The sequence below is a fragment of the Budorcas taxicolor genome, chromosome 4, assembly GCF_023091745.1.
Source record: "Budorcas taxicolor isolate Tak-1 chromosome 4, Takin1.1, whole genome shotgun sequence".
NCBI lineage: Eukaryota > Metazoa > Chordata > Mammalia > Artiodactyla > Bovidae > Budorcas > Budorcas taxicolor.
Window position 1 is genome coordinate 16,396,320 of NC_068913.1, and position 24,433 is coordinate 16,420,752.

General features: G+C 40.0%; 1 protein-coding gene across 1 annotated transcript in view; it reads left to right on the forward strand.

The window, feature by feature from the left end:
* Positions 1–23,822, forward strand: part of SDHAF3 (succinate dehydrogenase complex assembly factor 3) — an 87,827-nt gene extending 64,005 nt beyond the window's left edge. The window contains exon 2 of the mRNA XM_052639122.1: positions 23,485–23,822. Within this exon, the coding sequence (XP_052495082.1) occupies positions 23,485–23,688 (204 nt within the window). The 3' untranslated portion in view covers positions 23,689–23,822. The remainder of the gene's footprint in view (positions 1–23,484) is intronic.
* Positions 23,823–24,433: the final 611 nt, after the last annotated feature.

Below are 24,433 nucleotides of genomic sequence, written 5' to 3' on the forward strand. Positions count from 1 at the left end.
TATCCTGTGTTAATGGGTCACAGTATTACTGGTTGATTTTATTATCTATAACATAATTGAATATTGTAAAACTTCGTTGTTGTTTAGTTGCTAAGTTGTGTCCAACTCTTCTACCCTATGGACTATATCCCTCCAGGCTCCTCTGTCCTTGGGATTCTCCAGGCAAGAACACTGGAGTGGGTTGCCATTTCCTTCTCCAGGGGATCTTCCCGACCCAGGGACAGAACCACATCTCCTGCGTTAACAGGAGGATTCTTTAGTGCTGAACCACCAGGGAAGCCCCTATTGTAAAACTTAGGCAAATTATATAAAGTTACAAAAAGAATAAAGTTACTATATAAAGCATAAAATGTACATATAATCCATTTAATTTCATAGTTCTCTAAATGATCAGTAAAATGATCATCAAATTACTTTTATGAATGTATTTTTCGGTGGTGGGGGGCTTCCCTAGTGTCTCAGACAGTAAAGAATCTGCCTGCAATGCAGGAGACCTAGGTTTGATCATCATCAAAGCACTTTAATGAATATATTTTTAGGTGGTGAAGAGTTGGCTTTAAGTAAAATGCTACATAGTAATGTTCACCTTAAGTACAGTCTGTTGTTAATAGGCTTCTAGGAACTTTAGATGAATTTCATAAACAGGAATGTGCTTATTTGTTCTGACTTCCCACTTCTGCCATCATGACGTGTTTGATTTCTATATGTCTATAGAATTCATAGTAAACAAGTGTACAGAGCATTTGTGAACTAGATGCTCTACATTTCCTTACTGTTGCCCTAACCGAGAACTCTGACTGCTCTTGTTTTTAGTCTTTTTTCCTGCTTTAAGTACAGTTGCAACTAATACCCTTTTTTGTTCCTCTCTGGAGTCGCAAGGTGAGTCCTCAGTCTGGTTTACTGCGCTGGGCAGGCGAGCCTGGGGAACTCGATTCCAGAGGGGCCCAACTTCATGGCCACCTGAGAAATACACTGGCGACACAATGCTACTTTCTATTCTTGTTTGTGTTCTGTGAGTCAGCGTGACGTGTTACGAGTGTTTGGGGCCTAAGAGATTGCATCGTTGGCTATTTGATTTGTGTGTGTGTGTGTGTGTGTGTGTGTGTGTGTGTGTGTGTGTGTGTGGTGTAAAAATGGATAATCTGTCATCTTTGACTTGAAAATCATAAAACCTAAATAGAGAGAGCCAAGAAATCAAATTTATTATCATTGTCAACATAGATTCCCTTTTCCTGTAATGTAAAATATTCTGTATTAATGACTTGGGCAGCTGTGCCTCAGATCCCCAAGGTGCCTTTGAATTTAGTCATTGTAATTCAGGTAACTTAAAGGTTTCTTACAGGGTGGGTGTTTTTGTTACTTTGTTCCGTGAGGACGAGGCATGGCATTTTTAATCAGTTCTCTGGGGGAAAGCTTGACTACATGCTCCAAACTTAAGTTTGTTGATTCAGTGTTGCTAAATAAAATTTTAAAATAATTGAATAACTTGGGCAGAAAGAACTTTGTCCTTTTAGATCTAATAGTTGTCATCCAGTTTGTGAGTTTACATTAAGGAATATAAGTAATTTAGGTCTCCAAGACTGAAAAATTACTGTCATTTTAGCCTTTCAGGAAATTGTGAGTATGGCAGCACTATATATGTCTTATAGTGGAACTAATAATAACAATGTATGTAGTTCAAAAGCAAGATAGGCATCTTAAACCATTTGGTTTCATTAAAGGGATCTATGATAAATGCATTTCTAAGTATGAATATTTTGGGGGGATACAATTGTCCTTTTATTTACAGAGTTTGACAGTTTCAATTTTCATGTGTCAAGGTTTCTTACAGGTTCCAAAGTGTTTCTGACTGTACTTTTGGGATAGTTAGTTGTAATTTTCTTTAAGGAAAAAGAAGGACAAATGTGATTAAAGACAATAATGGAATTTGAATTTCCTTTCGTTAATCTTTATTGCCAAGTTAATTAAGTACAGTAGGCAACTTGTACAAGTGATGAAAAAGCAGTTATAAACTTCCTCCATTCTAAAATTTCTCCTACAAGCTTCTGTCCTCTTTGCTTTCTTTCCTTCCCATTTAACTACTTAAATAATGTTAACTATTGAAATAATGTTCATTTGTAAAAGATCAAAATGATACAGAGATGAAATGTTCAGAAAAAATGTGAAAGACCACACCCCAAACTTTTGTGGGCATTCTGTCAGCTTCTCTATTTACATAAATAAATATATACACATCTAGCACTTAAATTTGTACATATTTAAAAATAAACATAGAAATGGCATCACATTTATATAGTATTCTGCAAGTTGCCTTTTTCACTTGTCTTGGAAAACTATGTTGGTACATTTTTTTTATTTTATTCTTAACTGTTGCATACTATTCTATAGTATAGATGTACCATAGTTAATTTGACCAATCCTTGTATCTTTTTCTATATACATATATTTCTTCAAGATACAAATATATCCGTAGCTTTTCTGCCCTAATGTTCCTGTTGTTGTTGTGGTTTAGTTGCTAAGTCTTGTTTGACTCTTTTGCAACCCTAAAGACTATAGCCCACCAGGCTCCTCTGTCCGTGGGGTTTCACAGGCAAGAATACTAGAGTGACTTGCCGTTTTCTTCTCATGAGGCTCTTCTGGGTCTCCTGCATTGCAGGAGGTTTCTTACTACTCAGCCACCAGGGAAGCCAGTCTTCCTATTGCTTGCACTTAAAATCTCTGTTCTCTTATATCTGTAGATTATTGGTGTTCTGAGACTCCGTCACCATCTTATATTCAATTTCATTCTCTTCTCTTCTTGCCAGTGGTGTTTCTTATTGGCGTCTTAAAAAGTCGTGGCCCAGATATGTTTGTAAGAACCAATCAGTCTCAAGTTTACATGTCAGATGTATAAGGAATTTTATTGCACTTGGATGCTAGCCTGTGGGATCAGGTAGCACAAATCCAGTGATTCACACTAATTATAAATACAGATGGTAATTAAATGGTGCACACAGTGAATTTATTCAGCAGTCAAAATTGTGTGTTAAAGTAACTATTAAAAATTCTGTTCTTTGGATGAGGATATTGTTGTGAAATCTATTTTTAAATGATTTTGATATGTTTTACTGAGATTTAAAAATGTCTGTCTTAAAAAATACTATTTCTAAGCTATTTAAGAATATTTCCAGAAACAAAAAATAGAAAAACTGATGGTAAGTGTAGGATTTTTTTAAACTAAAGAACCTTATGTGCTCTCTAATGAACACTTAATAGAGAAGAAGGACAAGCCTAAAGAAACAGTAAATTGGCAGCAGGAGAGAATGAGGCTCAAGTAAGAGTAACAGCAAGAACTGAAAGGGACTAAACTTTGTTACCCAGGTAATCACTATGGCCTCATTGGAAACAGAGTTCTCAAGATTGAGAAAAGATACCCTCAAAGCTAACTAGTTTTCTTATTTGAACCCTGACGAATTCACAAACAAACCAAAAAACCCTGAAGAGTTTTAGAAGTTGAGATAGCAGAGAATAAATAATATTTGAATCTGAATAAAAGTTTGCTTTTTTTCTGTGGTGATTCATAAAAATTAAATTTAGTATTGAAAACACTTAATCTCTCTCACTCATTGAAATGAGAAGAATTGAGGGCTATGATTTGTGGTTTGAGAAGTTAAAGCAGTATGAGAGAACTCTCTAGCGTCCTGGGGTTAGATTAGGCCAAAGGTAGCATTTCAGTGTTTGGGAAGCTTTGTTAGGCAAGTTAAATTTCAAGCTCATAGTTTAAATTTACAAGTGATTCAGATAGTTTTAGTTGAATGCTATTTATACATAGTTAATTCCATTTAGGTGTATACATACACATACATTTTTTTGGTTAATGGAAAACTTTTCGGACATTGACAAGTGTAGAGAGAATATCATGAACCACCGTCACGTACCTGTCACTTGGTTTCCAACATTTATCAGTTTAAAGCCAATCTTGTCTCCTCTGTACTCCCTCCTACTTTTCCTCTCAGTCCTGGGTTATTTTAAAACAAATCACAAGCGTATAATTTTAATCACAAATATTTCAGTATTTCTCTAGGAGACTTTAAAATAATGGCCATAATACCATGGTCATTAATAATCAGTTCAGTTCAGTCTCTCAGTTGTGTCCGACTCTTTGCGACCCCATGAATTGAAGCAGGCCAGGCCTCCCTGTCCATCACCAACTCCCGGAGTTCACTCAAACTCATAACTCAGTGATGTCATTCAACCATCTCATCCTCTGTCGCCCCTTTCTCCTCCTGCCCCCAATCCCTCCCACCATCAGAGTCTTTTCCAATGAGGCAACTGTTCGCATGAGGTGGCCAAAGTACTGGAGTTTCAGCTTTAGCATCATACCTTCCAAAGAACACCCAGGACGGATCTCCTTTAGAATGGACTGGTTGGATCTCCTTGCAGTCCACGGGACTCTCAACAGTCTTCTCCAACACGACAGTTCAAAAGCATCAATTCTTTGGCACTCAGCTTTCTTCACAGTCCAACTCTCACATCCATGCACGACCACAGGAAAAACCATAGCCTTGACTAGACGGACCTTTGTTGACAAAGTAATGTCTCTGCTTTTGAATATGCTGTCTAGGTTGGTCATAACTTTCCTTCCAAGGAGTAAGTGTCTTTTAGTTTCATGGCTGCAATCACCATCTGCAGTGATTTTGGAGCCCCCCAAAATAGTGTCTGACACTGTTTCCACTGTTTCTCCATCTATTTGCCATGAAGTAATGGGACCAGATGCCATGATCTTCGTTTTCTGAATGTTGAGCTTTAAGCCAACTTTTTCACTCTCCTCTTTCAGTTTCATCAAGAGGCTTTTTAGTTCCTCTTCACTTTCTGCCATAAGGGTAGTGTCATCTGCATATCTGAGGTTATTTATATTTCTCCCAGCAATCTTGATTCCAGCTTGTGCTTCTTCCAGCCCAGCGTTTCTCATGATGTACTCTGCATATAAGTTAAATAAGCAGGGTGACAATATACAGCCTTGATGTACTCCTTTTCCTATTTGGAACCAGTCTGTTGTTCCATGTCCAGTTCTAACTGTTGCTTCCTGACCTGCATACAGGTTTCTCAAGAGGCAGGTCAGATGGTCTGCTATTCCCATCTCTTTCAGAATTTTCCACAGTTTCTTGTGATCCACACAGTCAAAGGCTTTGGCATACTCAATAAAGCAGAAATAGATGTTTTTCTGAAATTCTCTTGCTTGTTTCATGATCCAGCGGATGTTAGTAATTTGATCTCTGGTTCCTCTGTGTTTTCTAAAACCAACTTGAACATCTGAAAGTTCACGATTTACGTATTGCTGAAGCCTGGCTTGGAGAATTTTGAACATTACTTTATTAGCGTGTGAGATGAGTACAATTGTGTAGTAGTTTGAGTATTCTCTGGCATTGCCTTTCTTTGGAATTGGAGTGAAAACTGACCTTTTCCAGTCCTGTGACCACTGCTGAGTTTTCCATATTTGCTGGCACATTGAGTGCAGCACTTTCACAGCATCATCTTTCAGGATTTGAAATAGCTCCACTGGAATTCCATCATCTCCACTAGCTTTGTTCGTAGTGATGCTTTCTAAGGCCCACTTGACTTCACATTCCGGGATGTCTGGCTCTAGATGAGTGATCACACCATCGTGATTATCTTGGTTGTGAAGATCTTTTTTGTACAGTTCTTCTGTGTATTCTTGTCACCTCTTCTTAATATCTTCTGCTTCTGTTAGGTCCCTACCATTTCTGTCCTTTATTGAGCCCATCTTTGCATGAAATGTTCCCTTGGTATCTCTAATTTTCTTGGAAGAGATCTCTAGTCTTTCCCATTCTGTTGTTTTCCTCTATTTCTTTGCATGGATCGCTGAGGAAGGCTTTCTTATCTCTCCTTGATATTCTTTGGAACTCTGCATTCAGATGCTTATATCTTTCCTTTTCTCCTTGGCTTTTTGCTTCTCTTCTTCTCACAGCTAGTTGTAAGGCCTCCCCAGACAGCCATTTTGCTTTTTTGCATTTCTTTTCCATAGGGATGGTCTTGATCCCTGTCTCCTGTACAATGTCACAAACCTCTGTCCATAGTTCATCAGGCACTGTATCAGATCTATTCCTTAAATCTTTTTCTCACTTCCACTGTATAATCGTTAGGGATTTGATTTAGGTCATACCTGAATGATCTAGTGGTTTCCCCTACTTCCTTGGATTTAATCTGAATTTGGCAATAAGGAGTTCATGATCTGAGCCACAGTCAGCTCCTGGTCTTGTTTTTGTTGACTGTATAGAGCTTCTCCATCTTTGGCTGCAAAGAATATAATCAGTCTGATTTTGGTGTTGACCATCTGGTGATGTCCATGTGTAGAGTCTTCTCTTGTGTTGTTGGAAGAGGGTGTTTGCTATGACCAGTGCATTTTTTTGGCAAAACTCTGTTAGCCTTTGCCCAGCTTCATTCCGCATTCCAAGGCAAAATTTACCTGTTACTCCAGGTGTTTCTTGACTTCCTACTTCTGCATTTCAGTCCGCTATAATGAAAAGGACATCTTTTTTGGGTGTTACTTCTATAAAGTCTTGTAGGTCTTCATAGAACCATTCAACTTCAGCTCCTTCAGCGTTACTGGTTGGGGCATAGACTTGGATTACCGTGATATTGAATGGTTTGCCTTGGAAACGAACAGAGATCATTCTGTCATTTTTGAGATTGCATCCAAGTACTGCATTTTGGACTCTTCTGTTGATCACGATGGCTACCCCATTTCTTCTGAGGGATTCCTGCCTGTAGTAGTAGATATAATGGTCACCTGCATTAAATTCACCCATTCCAGTCCATTTTAGTTCGCTGATTCCTAGAATATCAACGTTCACTCTTGTCATCTCCTGTTTGACCACTTCCAATTTGCCTTGATTCATGGACCTGACATTCCAGGTTCCTATGCAATATTGGTCTTTATAGCATCAGACCTTACTTCTGTCACCAGTCACACCCACAACTGGGTATTGTTTTTGCTTTGGCTCCATCCCTTCATTCTTTCTGGAGTTATTTCTTTACTGATCTCCAGTAGCATATTGGGCACCTACCAACCTGGGGAGTTCCTCTTTCAGTATCGTATCAATTTGCCTTTTCATAGTGTTCATGGGGTTCTAAAGGCAAGAATACTGAAGTGGTTTGCCATTCCCTTCTCCAGTGGACCACATTCTGTCAGACCTCTCCACCATGACCCGCCCATCTTGGGTTGCCCCATGGGCATGGCTTAGTTTCATTGAGTTAGACGAGGCTGTGGTCTGTGTGATTAGATTGACTAGTTTTCTGTGATTATGGTTTCAGTGTGTCTGCCCTCTCACACCCTCATTAATAATAATGACCAGAATACCTGCAAAACTAGAAATAATTCCTAATAACATGCATCATCAAACATCTATTCAGATTTTTAAATTTCCTGGTTGTCTTTTTGTCATGTTTGACTCTGCAGCCCCATGGATTGTAGGCTGCCAGGCTCCTCTGTCCATGGGATTTCCCAGACAAGAATAGTGGAGTGGGGTGCCATTTCCTTCTCCAGGGGATCTTCCCAACCCAGGGATTGAACCTGCGCCTCCTGCATTGGCAGGCAGATTCTTTATCACTGCACCACCTGGGAATCCTTGTTTCAGTAAGAATCCAGATAAACTGATGCATTGTAATTTGTTGATATATCCATTAAATCTCTTTTTGAAAAAAAAAAATTGTTTTTTTAGCTTTGTATTTTCAGTTAATGTTTTGTGGGGTTTTTTTATTTGGGCCATGTTGCTTGGCATGAGGGGTCTTAGTTTCCCAAGAAGAGATTGAACCTGTGCCCCTTGCAGTAGAAGCATGGAGTCCTAATCACTGGACCATCAGGGAATTCCCTTGAGTTAGTTTTACAGAAGGGTTGCAAAAATAGTACAGCTTCCCTACCTGTTAACATGTTACATAGTTATAGTACAGTTATCAGAACTAAGAAATTAACATTGGTGCAATATTAGTTACTAAGTGTATTATATTTCCCCAGTTTTTACCCTGATAACTCCTTTTCAGTTCCAGGACCTGATCTCATGTTCCACATTGCATTTGGTTGTCGTGCTGCCTTAGACCTAATCTGATTGTTCTCTAGTTCTTTCTTATCTTTAGGGACATTAAAACTTGTGAAGGCTCCTGGCCTGTTATTTTATAGTGTGTCTATTTTGATTAGATTGAGGTTGTACATTATTGTGAGGAATATTACAGAACCAATAATCCCATCTCAGTGTGTACCAATCTGAGGGCACGTATTAGTATCACCTGCTGTTTTTATTTTTCTTTATTGAGGTCGCATTGGTTTATAACCTTGTTTTACATATACCTTATAATTTTACCTCTGTATACAGTGCAGCGTGCTCACCACCGGAACTTTAATGTCCACTGTCTCCATACAGTCCATCCTCTTTGCCCATTTTACTCTGCCCTGCTCACCCTTCCCCCTCTGGCAACTACTACTCTGTTCTCTGTGCCTATTTGTTTATTTCTGTGTTTTTGTTTGGTTGGTCTTGTTCACTTATTTTGTTTTTTATATTCCACACGAGTGAATCCTATGGTGTTCATCTTTCTCTGACTTATTTCACTTAGAATAATACCCTCAAGGTCTATCTCTTCTGTCACAAGGCAAGATTTCATCTCTTTTGTGACCGAGTGGTTATAGACACACACAGACACACACAGTAGACACACAAACACACACACACACACACACACACACACACACACACACACAGACCATACCACCTCCCAATTCTTCTTTAGCTATTCATCTGATAATGGGCATTTTTTCCCCCATCTTCTGGCTGTTGTATAATATGCTGCCATTAATATAGGGAAGCACCTATCTTTTTGAATTAGTGTTTTCGTATTCTTCGGATAAATTCCCAGAAGAGGAATAGCTGGATCATTTGTCATTATTCAGTTACTGAGTCCTGCCTGACTCTTTGCGACCCCACGGACTGCAGCGTGCCAGGCTTTCCTGTCCTCCACTGTCGTCCAGAGTTTGCTCAAAGTCGCGTCCATTGAGTCAGTGATGCTGTCGAACCATTGCATTCTGTGCTGCTCCCTTCTCCTGTTGCCTTCAGTCATTCCCAGCATCAGGGTCTTTTCCAACGACTGAACTCTTCACATCAGTGGCCAGAGTATTGGAGCTTCAGTTTCAGCAGCAGTCCTTCCAGTGAATATTCAGGGTTGATTTCCTTAAGGATTGACTGGTTGGATCTCCTTGCAGTCCAAGGGACTCTCAGGAGTCTTCCCCAACACCACAGTTCAAAAGCATCAGTTCTTTCGCTTTCAGCCTTCTTTATGGTCCAACTCTCACATCCATACATGACTGCTGGAAAAACCATAGCTTTATGCACCTTTTTCAGCAAAGTGATATCTCTGCTTTTTAATACACTGTCTAAGTTTGTCATAACTTTTCTTCCAAAGAGCAAGCCTCTTTTAATTTCATGGCTGCAGTCACTATCTACAGTGATTTTGGAACCCCAGAAAATAAAATCTGCCATTGCCTCCACTTTTCCCCCTTCTATTTGCCATGAAGTGATGGGACCAGATGCCATGATCTTAGTTTTTTTGAATACTGAGTTTTAAGCCAGCATTTTCACTCTCCTCTTCAGCTGGATTATATTGTAGTTCTGTTTTTTTGTTGTTGTTGAGGAGTCTCCATACTGTTTGCCAAAGTGCCTGTGCCAACCTGCATACTGCCAGTAGTGTAGTGTTTTCTCCAGATCCTTGCCCATGCTTGGTTTTGACAATAGCTATTCTGACGTGTAAAAGGTAATGTCTCACTGTGGGTTTGATTTGCCTATCCCTAATAGTTAGTGATGTTGAACATCTTTTCATATGTCTATTGACCATCTGTATGTCTTCTTTGGAAAAATGTCTATTCAGTTCCTGTGCCTATTATTTAATCAGGTTGTTTGAGTTGTATGCATTCTTTATGTATTTTGAATATTGATCCCTTATCAAATATATGATTTGCAAATATCTTCTTCCATTTGATAGACTGTGTTTTATTTTGCTGGTGGTTTTCTTTGCTGTGCTGAAACTTTTTAGTTTGATGTCCCATTCTGTCGTTTTTTACTTTTGTTTCTTCTTGCTTGAGGAGACATATCCAGAAATATGTTACTCAGACTCATGTCACAGTGTACTACCTATAGTTTTTGTTTAGGAGTTTTATGGTTTCAGGCCTTACATTCAAGTCCTTAATCCAGTTTGAGTTAATTTTGTGTATGGTATAAGATGAGGGTCTAGTTTCATTCTTTGGCGTGTGACTGTCCAGTTTTGCCAGCACCATCTGTTGAAGAGACCGTCCTGTTTCTGTTATATAGTTTTGACTCCTTTGTCATAAATGAGTTGAGCACAAATAAGTGTGTTTAGCTCTGGGCTCTCATTTCTGTTCCATTGATCTGTGTATCTGTGTTTTTTTTTCCTCAGTTTCCTTTTTTTTTTTTTTTTAATTCCCCTGTAGTTTTTGCCTCTGCTCTGGATTTGTGCTTTATAGTTACGATGAGGTTTGTATAGAATGTCTCATGGGTTAAAATAGTCCTTTCTCAGGTGATAGCTTCTTGTCTTCATCTGCCTGTATGGGTTCTGTCCTTTTCCTCTCCTCTGCCACCCTTAATTTTGTTGTGTCAAATTATCCTTTTTTATGTTGTGAGTTTATTACCAAATTGAAGTAGCTATAGTTACTGTTACTGCTTTTTTTTTTCCCCCTCTTTAACATTTATGCTTTAGTGTTTTTTATTCTGTGGAAAAAACCTATTTTGAGGCTTGAAACTTCTAATCCAATTCTGAGAATATAAAGAAATATTATATTGTTTTTTAAAAAAGCAAACAGGAGTGTAGTATGTAATACAGTATTATTAACTAAAGTATAGATTTTGTTCAGATTTCACAAAATGTTATGCATTGTGTCCATTATTTGTTTTCATACCTTATTCAAAATTCTGCACTATAGTAAGTTGCATTGAGCAACTCAGTTGTATGGAGCAAGTTCTGATAAATTCTCTTTTCGCTTTCATTCTGTTACAGCTATTTTCTAATTTTATTTGTTATGGCTTCTTAGAGATACCCATCATTTAAAAATGGACATTTAATTTCCAAATACATGGGGTTTTTAAAGTATCTTTCTTAATTTTTCATTTAAATACATTCTTCTTGGCAATCACCTGCTGTGTTTTTTCAGTCTTTTAACTTGATTGAGGCTTCCAGTGGCTAAGTCAAAGATCTCTCTTGGTAAGTGTCACATTGCACTTGAAAATATGTAAGTTACTTTTGAGTATCTTTTGATATTGATTTCTAACATAATTCAGTGATAAGACAGCAGACTAAAAATGATTTAAATACCTCTAGACCATGGAATTTTTGCACCTTGCGTTATGTCCCTGGATATGTTCCAGTGTCTCCTGATTTATAGTCTCTTGAATAGAATTTATATCATGCTATTGTGTGAAAATCGTAGAAATCTTAATTGTGTTGAATTAGTTCATAGTGCTTTTCAGGTTTATATCCTCCTCCTCCTCTGTATGTTCGTTCTATTAGTTTTTGAAAGTTTGATACTGAAACTCCAACTAAAAATCTTAATTTTCTACTTAAAAATAATTATATTGTAGACCTATATGTAACTTTGTTCTGTATTTTCCAAGTCCCCTATAAGTGTGTTCTCATACTTTCACAATTTAAAAGAGAAAAAAGTAAAAAACACCTGATAGAGAGTTGAAGGTTCTGATTTCTGCCTACTCATCACTTTGTTCAGAGTCTTCTGTACTCTTGTCTTTTGCTTCTTGCAGAAGAGCTCCTTCTACATTTCTTGTAAGGCAGGTCTGATGTTGAACTTCCTCAGCTTTTGTTTGATGGGAAAGCATTTGTCCTTCATACCTGCATAACTTTGCTGGCTAGAGGGTCTTTGGCTGACAGTGCTTATCTTTGAGAGTTTTGAGCTTTTCATTTCACTGTTGCCTGGGCGGTAGCATCTGCTCATTTCCTAGTGGTGGTGCGTTTGTCGGTTACCATATGTTTTTTTCCTGGCTGCCTCTAAATTTCATCATTGACTTTTGAGAGTTTTAATATAGTGTGTTTTGGAGAAGTATTTTTGCACAGAGGTGATTTTGTGTTCTTGTAGGTTATGGACTTGTATATCCCATTCCTTTTGGGGATTGGGAAGTTCTCAGCTATTATTTCTTTAGACAAACTATGCTTCCTTCTCAGATGCTTGCTATCCTAATGTTGCCTTTCCTAAAAGAGTCAGATAGTTCTTACAGAATTTCTTCTTTTTAAAAAATATTTTACTTATTTATTGCTAAAGAGTATTTGATTTATAGTGTTAGTTTCTGCTGTACAGCATTGTGAATCAGCTATACATATGTCCACACTTTTTCGGATTATTTCCTCTTATTAGGTCATTACAGAGTATCAAGTACACTTGCCTGTGCTCTCTATTACAGTCGGGTCCTTATTAGTGATCTACTTTATATGTAGTGGTGTGTAGATGTCAGTCCCAATCTCCCATTTATCCCTGCCCTCCCACTTTCTCTCTTGGCAAGTCATAAGTTTGTTTTTTACATCTGTGACTCTCTTTCTGTTTTGTGAATAAGTTCATTTATACTTTTTTTTAGATTCCACGTATAAGCAACATCATGGTATTTGTCTTTCTCTGACCTTACTCAGTATGACAGTCTCTAGGTCCATCTATGTTGCTGCAAAGGGCATTATTTCTTTTTTTCTCTTTTCTTTTTTTGATGGCCTGTTCCTCTGCTGGTCCATTTGAAGTAGCAGACGTCTGTCTTCTTCAGGTAGTTTTTGGTTTGGGTTTTTGTTGTTGTTTTTAATTTGATTCTAAGGATTCAACAGTTTAGAAATTGGAGTCCTTTCTTTTGTTTGCCAGTGGGTGGTACTATAACACAAACTTTTTGTTTTCCTTAACCTTAGCCGCCTCTGGTTATGTTTGAGCCTTGGCACTTTGCACTTCAGTCATAGGTGTTGCCCATTGACATTGTTGGTGTGTTGCTGCTGTGGGATTGCTGGCATTGCCACCTGGGATGCTGGGCTGGTGACTGCTTCTGCTGTGTCCAGGATCTCTGAAGCCACAGGCCCTGCTGCAGGTGGGGAGGAGCTGGAGCAGGGTTGCCCTTGCTGTGTCTGGGATTGTTGTCTTTGCAGGCAGCACAGCTCTGGGCAAGGGGTCAGAGTTGTGGGTGCCTCCGTACCTGAAGGAATGGCGTCATAGGCGCCTCTGCCGCTGCTGTCCGGTTATCTGTGACCACGAGAGCCACTGTGGCCAGGAGGCTGGGGTCACATGTGCTTCCTCCTCTGCTGCTACTGGCTTCCCTAGCACTGTGGGCGCAGCTGCTGCGACCAGGTCGCTGGAATGGCAGGCACTGCCTTTGGATTCTTCTGCTCTGTTTCCTCTGTGTGTTCCAGTCTGCCCACCTTTAGGCGTACAGATGTGTGAAACTCTGGCATCGCAGTGTGTTGGGCAGAGGTACCTTTGTTGAGTGCAGATGTGTAGTGGTTGCAGATTAAAGGGGAGAGACAAAGGGAGCATCTCACTTCATCACGATGCTTTCAGTATCACTTACTACCGGTGGTGTTAATCCTGACCATTCTGTTAGTCTTCCAGCTTTCTCCACTGCTACGTTGTTTTTTCTTTATTGATTCTAAGACTGGGGTTGTTTGTTTTTGTCTTTTCAGAGTCTCGATTTCTCTAATGGAATTTCAGAGTGATATTTCACATAGTCTGTAAGCTGTCTTAAAAGTAGAGGCTTATTCCGTACAGACTGATTTTCAGTGTAGGTGGTCAAGTACTTCCATCAGGTGGTGGTGGTTTAGTCACTAAGTTGTGTCCTACTCTTGTGACCCCGTGAACTATAGTCTGCCAACCTCTCCTGTCCATGGCATCTTCCAGGCAAGAACCGTTTCGTTTGTCGTTTCATTTAGTCACTTGGTCTTGCCGACTCTCTGTGACCCCATGGTCGATAGCCCTCCAGACTTCTCTGTCCATGGGATTCTCCAGGCAAGAATACTGAAGTGGGTGGCCATTTCCCACGCCTCTACAAGGCAGGGATAAGGCTGCTAAGTCACTGCTATGTCGCATGCGACCCCATAGACGGCAGCCCACTAGTCTCCAGGCAAGAACACTGGAGTGGGTTGCCATTTCCTTCTCCAGTGCATGAAAGTGAAAAGTGAAAGTGAAGTCACTCAGTCGTGTCCAACTCTTAGTGACCCCATGGACTGCAGCCCACCAGGCTCCTCCATCCATGGGATTTTCCAGGCAAGAGTACTGGAGTGGGGTGCCATTGCCTTCTCCAGAACTTGCATGTCAGAATGCAAGTTCTAGTTTTCCTAACTATTGAAAATTAGTAGTTTTTTTTTCTTTTCTTTCTTTCCTGTTTGTAGTAAAGCACAGTTAAATTTGCATAAATGAAAAAGTGTCTCCAAACCTGTGTAGAGATTTAAGTTATCGAAAGTTATGTGGCCTTGAATGCTGGATGAATTTAGATTTGGTCCCGCTGGCCAACTGTGAGTAAACTCTTGCTGAATTGGGTATGGTTTGTTTTTGTAAGCTTATTTTCATCTACAGTTCTTCACCTTACGTGAGACACACCCAGATGTTAGTATGGCATGTGTGCGTGCTAAGTCTCCTCAGTTGTGTCTGACTCTCGTGCCCCTATGGACTTGTAGCCTGTCAGGCTTGTCTGCCTTTGGGATTCTCCAGGCAAGAATACTGGAGTGGGTTGCCATTCCCTTCTTCAGGGGATCTTTCTGACCCAGGGATTGAACCCGTCTCTTTATGTCTCCTGCATTGGCAGGCAAGTTTTTTATACCACTAGCACCACCTGGGAAGCCCCAGCAGAGTTACTCAAACTAATCCATATACCAAATCCTCCAACCCCTTCAACGGTACTTCCCCAAATCTGCTTCAGTGGAAGGCACAACCATCTCCTCAGTTCCTTAACTCAGAAACACCTAGGAGTGACCCTTGACCCACAACCCCTCTCGTGACCTACTTACCCTGAACCACCAGATCCAGCTGTGCCACCAACAAATGTTACAAAGCCACCTGCTCCTCCCCAGCCCCACTGCCACCCCTCTGCAAGCACTGCCTGCCTGGACTAACGCAACAGCCTCCTGACCAGTCTCCTTACGTCCACAGTCCTGCCCCATGCCAAGTCCTCCTCTGAATCCACCCTCCATTCACTGCCCAGTGGCATATATATATAATATATATTTTCTGGCTGGGCCTTGTGGGTCGTGGGATCTTAGTTCCCTAGGGATTGAACCTGTGCCCTTTGCAGTGAAAGTGCAAGAGTCCTAACCACAGGACTGCCAGGGACTTCCCCCCAGTGGCTTTTAAAGACACAGATCGGGGCGCGTCACACTCTTCCTTAAAACCTCCCGATGGCTCAGTATCTAAAGTGCCTCACGCCCATCATAGTGACAGGTAAACCTGACTTCTCACGCAGGCCCACACAATGCTCACACCCTCCCGAAGCCAGCAAGCACTAGGCCCCCTGCTGGCCATAGGACACACCAAGCTCCTTCAACCGGCAGGCCTCTGCCCTGCCTGTTCAGTACAGAAAGCTCCTTCCTGCCCTGCTCATCTTCATAAATGGCCACTGATTCTGCTGATTAAATCTCAACCCCAGCTGTCTCCTCTCAGCAGCCCTCCCTGACCACCCACGTAGTTGGCCCTTAGACACATATCTGATGGCGAGGACACATTAAATGTTTCCTCTCCAAAGTCTGAGAGTTTGAATACTGGAGTGCATTCCCATTTCCTTCTCCAGGGGATCTTCCCGACCCAGGATCAAGCCCAGGTCTATGATGGGATAGACTGACTGAGCCAGAAACTGGGTCTTACTCTGATGGATGGGGCCATGCTTAGTAAATCTTCAATCCAATTTTCTGTTCATGGGTGGAGCTGTGTTCCCTCCTTGCTATTTACCTGGGGCCAAACTATGGTTTGGCCAGCTTCCCAAGTGGCTCAGACAAAAGCATCTGTCTACAATGGCTCAGTAAATCATCTGTCTACAATGCGGGAGACCTGGGTTTGATCCCTGGGTTGGGAAGATCCCCTGGAGGAGGAAATGGCAATCCACTCCAGGACTATTGCCTGGAAAATCCCATGGACAGAGGAGCCTGGTAGGCTATAGGCCATGGGGTCGCAAAGAGTCAGACACAACTGAGTGACTTCACTTTCACTTTCAAACTGTGGGGCATCAGAGGGCAGACACGTGGAAACCATAATCACAGTACGTGCCCAATATGTTACTGGAGATCAGTAGAGAAATAACTCCAGATAGAGTAAAGAGAAGGAACCAAAGTAAAAACAACACACAGTTGTGGATGTGACTGGTGATTGAAAACAAGGTTCGATGTGGTAAAGAGCAATATTGCATAGGAACCTGGAATGTTAGGTCCCTGAATCAAGGCAAATTGGAAGTGGTCAAATAGGAGATGGCAAGAGTGAACGTCAACATTTTAGGAATCAACAAAATAAAATGGACTGGAATGGGTGAATTTAACTCAAGATGACCATTATATCTACTACTGTGGGCAGGAATCCTTTAGAAGAAATGGGGTAGCCATCATGGTCAACAGAAGAGTCCAAAATGCAGTACTTGGGTGCAGTCGGTAATCCAAGTCTATGCCCCAACCAGTAATGCTGAAGAAGCTGAAGTTGAATGGTTCTATGAAGACCTACAAGGTGTTCTAGAATTAACACCCAAAAAAGATGTCCTTTTCATTATAGGGAACTGGAATGCAAAAGTAGGAAGTCAAGAAACACCTGGGGTAACAGGCAAATTTGGCCTTCGAATATGGAATGAAGCAGGGCAAAGGCTAAGAGAGTTTTGCCAAGAAAACGCACTGGTCATAGCAAACACCCTCTTCCAACAACACAAGAGAAGACTCTACACATGGACATCACCAGATGGTCAACACTGAAATCAGATTGATTATATTCTTTGCAGCCAAAGATGGAGAAGCTCTATACAGTCAGCAAAAACAAGATTGGGAGCTGACTGTGGCTCAGATCATGAACTCCTTATTGTCAAATTCAGACTTAAATTGAAGAAAGTAGGGAAAACCACTAAACCATTCAGGTATGACCTAAATCAGATCCCTTATGATTATACAGTAGAAGTGAGAAATAGATTTAAGGGACTAGATCTGATAGAGTGCCTGATAAATTATGGACAGAGGTTCGTGACATTGTACAGGAGACAGGGATCAAGATCATCCCCAAGAAAAAGAAATGTAAAAACGCAAAATGGTTGTCTGAGGAGGCCTTACAAATAGCTGTGAAAAGAAGAGAAGCCAAAAGCAAAGGAGAAAGTGAAAGATATACCCATTTGAATGCAGAGTTCCAAAGAACAGCAAGGAGACATAAGAAAGCCTTCCTCAATGATCAGTGCAAAGAAATAGAGGAAAACAACAAAACGGGAAAGACTAGAGATCTCTTCAAGAAATTAGAGATACTGAGGGAACATTTCACACAAAGATGGGCTCAATAGAGGACAGAAATGGTCGGGACCTAACAGAAGCAGAAGATATTAAGAAGAGGTGGCAAGAATACACAGAAGAGGTGTACAAAAAAGATCTTCACAACCCAGATAATCACGATGGTGTGGTCATTCACACTCACCTAGAGCCAGACATCTGGAATGTGAAGTCAAGTGGGCCTTAGAAAGCATCACTCTGAACAAAGCTAGTGGAGGTGATGGAATTCCAATTGAGCTGTTTCAAATCCTGGAAGATGATGCTGTGCAAGTGCTGCACTCAATATGCCAGAAAATTTGGAAAACTCAGCAGTGGCCACAGGACTGGAAAAGGTCAGTTTTCATTCCATTCCCTAAGAAAGGCAATGCCAAAGAATGCTCAAACTATCACGCAATTGCACTCATCTTACACGCTCTCAAAGTAATGCTCAAAATTCTCCAAGCCAGGCTTCAGCGATACGTGACCCGTGAACTTCCAGATGTTCAAGCTGGTTTTAGAAAAGGCAGAGAAACCAGAGATCAAATTGCCAACGTCTGCTGGATCATCGAAAAAGCAAAAGAGTTCCAGAAAAACATCTACTTCTGCTTTATTGACTATGCCAAACCCTTTGTGTAGATCATAACAAACTATGGAAAATTCTGAAAGAGATGGGAATACCAGACCATCTGACCTGCCTCTTGAAAAATCTGTATGCAGGTCAGGAAACAACAGTTAGAACCGGACGTGGAATAACAGTTGGTTCCAAATAGGCAAAGGAGTACGTCAAGTCTGTATATGGTCACCCCGCTTATTTAACTTATATGCCGAATACATCATGAGAAATGCTGGGCTGGATGAAGCACAGGCTGGAATCAAGATTGCCGGGAGAAATATCAATAACCTCAGATATGCAGATGATACCATCTTTATGGCAGAAAGTGAAGAAGAACTAAAGAGCCTCTTGATGAAAGTGAAAGAGGAGAGTGAAAAAGTTGGCTTAAAGCTCAACATTCAGAAAACAAATATCATTGCATCTGGTCCCATTACTTCATGGCAAATAGATGGAGAAACAGTGGAAACAGTGTCAGACTTTATTTTTTCGGGCTCCAAAATCACTGCAGATGGTGACTGCAGCTAAGAAATTAAAAGATGCTTACTCCTTGGAAGGAAAGTTATGACCAACCTAGATAGCATATTCAAAAGCAGAGCCATCAACAAAGGTCCGTCTAGTCAAGGCTATGGTATTTCCAGTAGTCCTGTATGGATGTGAGAGGTGGATTATAAAGAGAGCTGAGCACCGAAGAATTGATGCTTTTGAACTGTGGTGTTGGAGAAGACTCTTGAGAGTCCCTTGGACTGCAAGGAGATCCAACCAGTCCATCCTAAAGGAAATCAGTCCTGAATGTTCATTGATGCTGAAGCTGGAACTCCAATACTTGCCACGTCATGTGAAATGCTGACTCATTTGAAAAGACCCTGATGCTGGGAAAGATTGAAGGTGAGAGGAGAAGGGAACAACAGAGGATGAGATGGTTGGATGGCGTCACTACTCAATGGACATGAGTTTGAGTAATCTCCAGGAGTTGGTGATGGACAGGGAGGCCTGGCGTGCTGCAGTCCATGGGATCACAAAGATTTGGACGTGACTGAGCGACTGAACTGAACAGTCAGTGAAGATTTTTAAATTTCAGACAGTACATTTAAGAGTTCTAGAGTTTTCACTTGGTTCTTATAGTTTTTTACTTTGTGCTGAGACTTCTCATCTGTGCATTTGTTTTGACCATATTTTCTTTTATGTATCTAAACATATTCATAATGGCTACTTTAGAATCCTTTGCTGCTAATTTCAATGTCTGAATCATTTCAGGCATTGTCTTTTCTCTTGATTTATCGGTCACATTGTCTGTTTCTTCATGTTTCTTGTGATTTTGTTTTTTTTTTTCTGGACACTGTCGATCATAAATACATTGTAGAGACGTTCTTCCACTGTATTCTTTCAAAGTGTATTGAATTTTGTTCCATCAAGCAGTTGACTTGGTATACTTAATCTCTAAATTCTGTGCTCACCTTGACAAGAACCGGCAGAAGAGTTAATGTATTAGTTCGTTCTGTCTCAGCTGAGCTTTGTCCTGAGCATACGTAGTTAAGGGGTTAACTAGAGATTTTGGCAGTTTACTTACAGAATTTGGGGATCCTCTTCTGCAGTTCTTTTTCTGAGATTTCCCTTTCTTATGTTTCAATTCCTCCTGTTCTCCCACACTGCTGTGAGTCCTCAGTCACCTTGCAGTAGCAACTGGTATCTTCCCTCCGTAAAACAGTCATAAAAATGGCAATCTGACCCAGTGTTCTCTGCCATTCTCCATTCCATCAAATCCTTTCTGCTTTCTGACTGGTTGCTCTCCAGTGTCTTTGGATTGCTGTGTGGTTTATGTTTTGGATTATGTTTCGTCTGGACTTCATGTTACCTGTAGAAGAGTCTGATAGAAGGCACTCCTCACATAACTTTTCTTTTTAGTGTGGTAAAAATATATTTAAAGTTTGCCTTTTAGCCTTTTAAGGGTACATTCAGGGGCATTAATTGCATTTACAGTCTTGTTCATCAATTCCCACTGTCTTTACCCCAAATGTTTTCTCCAAATAGAGACTCTGTGTCCCAGAAGCAGTGCATCCCCAGACCCTCTCCCCCACCCTCTGGTAACCTCTAATGTACTTTCTGTCTCAGTAAAATTGCCTATTTTACATATTTCCCATGAGCGGAATCCTACAATATTTGTTCTTTTGTGTCTGGCTTATTTCAGTTTTAGCATGATGTTTTCAAGTTTCATCCATGTTGTAGAATGTATCAGAACTCTTTTTAAGCTTGAACACTGTTCCATCGTACGGATACGTTTTATGTATCCATTTGTCTGTTGATATCCACTTGGGTGGTTGCCACATACTTGCTGTTGTAAGTAATGGATGCTGTAATGAATATGGATGTAAAAGTGTCTGTCTGAGTTCTTGCTTTCATTTATTTAGGATATATACCTATAAGTAATCCCTGGGTCAGGAAGATCCCCTGGAGAAGGAAATGGCAACCCACTCCAGTATTCTTGCCTGGAGAATCCCATGGACTGAGAGCCTGTTGGGCTACAGTCCACAGGGTTGCAAAGAGTCAGACATGACTGAGCGACTCCACTTTCACTTTCACCTATAAGTAGCGCTGGATTATATGGTAATTCTTTAACTTCTTGAGGAACTGCCAAACTGTTTTCCACAGTGGCTATACTCTTTTATATTCCTACTAGTAATTGCAAGTTTGCAGTTTCTTCAGATTCTCTCCCACATGTATTTTCCTTATTTATTTATTTATTATTATAGTCATCCTAGTGGGTATGAAGTGGTGTCTCATTGTGATTTTGATTTTTGTGTCTCTAATGACTATGTTGAGTGTCTTTTCACATTCTTGTTGATGGTTTATATATGTTTGGAGAAATGTGTATTCAAGTTTTCTGCCCATTTTTTGAGTGGTCTTTTTTATTGTTGTCGGAATTCTTTATATATTCTGGTTATTAAATGCTTATCAGACATGGTTTGCAAATATTTTTTCCCGTTCTGTAGTTTTTCCACTTTGAGTGTCTTCTGATGCACAAAAGTTTTTAATTTTGATGAATCCAATTTATCTAGTTTTTCTTTTTTCGTTTATGCTTTTGGTATATTTTAGACTCCTCTGCCAAATCCAAGTCATGAGAATTTACCCATTTTTTTCTAGGAGTTTTGTGGTTTTAGCTCATTATTTGTGTCTTTCATCCATCTTACAGCATTGATTTCTGTATATTGTGGGAGGTAGGGATGCAGCTTTTCTCCTTTGCATGTGGAAATCCAGTTTTCCCAGCAGTATCTGTTGAGGAGATATTCTTTCCCCCATTGATGGACTCGATGCTTTGTCAAAAGTCAGTTTGCCATATGTATATGGGTTTATTTCTGAACTCTCAGTTCTATTCCCTTGGTGTATATATCTACCCTAAAAGCCAGTATCATGCTATTTTGATTATTTAGTGTAACTTTGTAGTAAGTTTTAAAATTGAGAACTGAATACTCCAACAGATTGTCTTGGCTATTCAAGGCTTCACATTTTCATATGAATTTGAGTTTTGGTTTTTCCATTTTTACAAATGAATAACCTCTTAAAAAACTTGCTCATTGGATTCTGATTACTTTAGAGATTTAATCAGGTCAATACAGACATTTAATTCACATAGTGGATTATAAAGAAGTGTCTAAACACTTGTCCTTTCTTCTGTTGAAGTACAGTTGAATTCTTTTCAGTGTTTTGCTTTTATAAACAACGCCATAATGAACATGCTCTGCTTGATACTTGTCCACGTGTTGGAAAGTTTCGTTCGGACAGTAGTTCTCAACCTGGGCAGTTTTGTCTGCAGGAGAACATTTGGCAGTGTTTGGAGATGGTTTTGACTGTCAAGACTGAGGAGGAGTGCTACAGGCACGGAGCAGATGGCGAGACCAGAAAGTGAAGTCACTCAGTCGTGTCCGACTCTTTGCGACCCCGTGGCCTGCAGCCTGCCAGGCGCCTCTGTCCATGGGATTTTGCAGGCAAGAATACTGGAGTGGGCTGCCATTTCCTTCTCCAGGGGATCTTCCCGACCCAGGGATTGAACCCAGGTCTCCCGCATTGTAGGCAGATGCGTTTACCGTCTGAGCCACTAGGGAGAGACCAGAGGTGCTGCTCAACATGCCACTGTGGTGGAGCAGATTCCCACCCACCCAACTACAAAGCATGACCCAAATTATACAACTTGTAAATAGAGCCGAGGTTGAGAAACGCTGCTCTGGGGCATATACTCAGAAGTGGGATTTATAAAGCCCTAGAATGCTTCCCTGGTGGCTCAGGTGGTAAGAAGCTGCCTGCAAAGTTTGAGACCCGGGTTTGATCCCTGGGTTGGGAAGATCCCCTGGAGAAGGAAATGGCAACCCACTCCAGTGTTCTTGCCTGGAGAATCCCACGGACAGGGGAGCCTGGTGGGCTGTGGTCCGTGGGGTCACAAAGAGTCGGACACAACTGAATGACTAACACTTTGACTTTCAGGATGTGTACAGTTTTTTTGTTATTATATTAATAGATTTCTATAAAACATGAAGATATTATTTCTGATTCAAGCAAAGGTTTTATTTGGAATACCTGGAATTAAAATGAAGGTTTCTTTGGTGATGCTGGTAATCCAGCAGTTGTAAGCAATTTAATTGTCTTAAACCAGATAAAATAGCAGCATTATCCAGAGTTCACTAATTTGTTTACTTGCCCAGAGGGGGCACATCAGTTTTTACCTTTGTGAGCTGTACTTCCTGCCTGATTACAATATTGATTTTAGAGTGAGACTCTGCTGCTAATTAATCTGCGCTGAACAATGGTAGTTGTAATATCAAGTTGACTAAATGAGAGAAAAATTACAGTGTGAAAAATGTAGAATTTTTTTTCTGACAAAGATGTTAAATATTGAAAGCTTAAAGTTTGAAAGTTTCTCTCTGTGATTTAAATTGGTTTTTAAATTGAAGACAGACGAATAAACCTTTTAAGAATTTCAAGACTCACTTTTAAGCCTATAAGACCCATAGTTCTCCATCTGAAAATGTGATGAAATTTATGCCTGGGAACTGTGTGTGTTTTTGTGTACGTGCCATTTTGCATATCATTTGGGGTAGTTTATGCGTGTTCCTGAAGCCTGTTCGTGGACCACTCCTGCTCCATTTGAGCCTTCTAGATTTTTCAGATTCAGGACTTTGGTGAAATTCTTAAAATGCTAATAATAAGATACAGGGTATTTGAAATGATCACTGAGTAGTGAAGACACAGTTCAAGTCTGATTTGCCAAATGCATAAGACTCGGTGATAAAATTAAGTCCTTCAATGTTAAATGAATGAATACAGATCTTATTTTAATATCTATAACCTTCATTTTTTGTTGTTGTTGTTCTTTTTACTAGGCATATGCAGCAGTGCTGTGGCAACAAGCTAATGAAAGCAAACAAAATTCAACTGAAAAACCATGTTTTGGAATCTCCCTACCAGAAGAAAAACTTAATGACTTTCGTGATGAACAGATCGGACAATTGCAGGAACTGATGGAAGAAGCCACGAAACCCAACAGGCAATTTAATATTACTGAGTCTAGGAAACCAAAGTTTTAGTCTATATAATAAAGTTTTAAAAAGCATTTCAAGTTCAGAGCCTTTTAACTAATTGGGTTTTAAAATTTGTTTCTTAAGCTTTTAGGTTTTGAGAATGCCTGGTGTTAATGAACTGTTCTTTTATTTGGGGATATTTTGAATGTTGTAATATATAAATCAGGATCATGAGTGGATGAAACTACATTTTTTGAAGTAGTAACAGTTGCTGGATAGGATTTGTGTTTTGGACTACATAAGAAAGCTTGTCTAAAGCTTGTCTAAACTGGACAAGCTTGTGAAATTTTCCCCAAAATTTTATATGTAAATTTGTTTTAGTGCTATTCATGTTCAAGCATTAATCTTGTGGCTCTAGCTGTATCAGATTAGCATATCATGATCATGATAGATCCAGAATTCCAAGGTCATTCTTTAATTCCTCTTTGCATGGAATACCTTTTTCTGTCCTCTCACTTTCGTTCAGTATCCCTAGATCTGAAGTGGGTCTCTTGTAAACAGCATTTATAGGGATCTTGTTTTTGTGTCCATTCAGCCAGTCTGTTTTTTGGTTGGAGCATTTAATCCATTAAGATTTAAGGTAATTATCAATATGTATGTTCTTACTGCCATTTTGGTAATTATTTTGAATTTGTTTTTGTAGGTCTTTTTGTTTGTTTATGGTTACCATAAAGTTTTAATATAGCAGTCTATATTTTAAGTTGCTGGTCTCAAATGTGTTTCCAGTGTCCTGCGTTTGTACTCTCTTCTC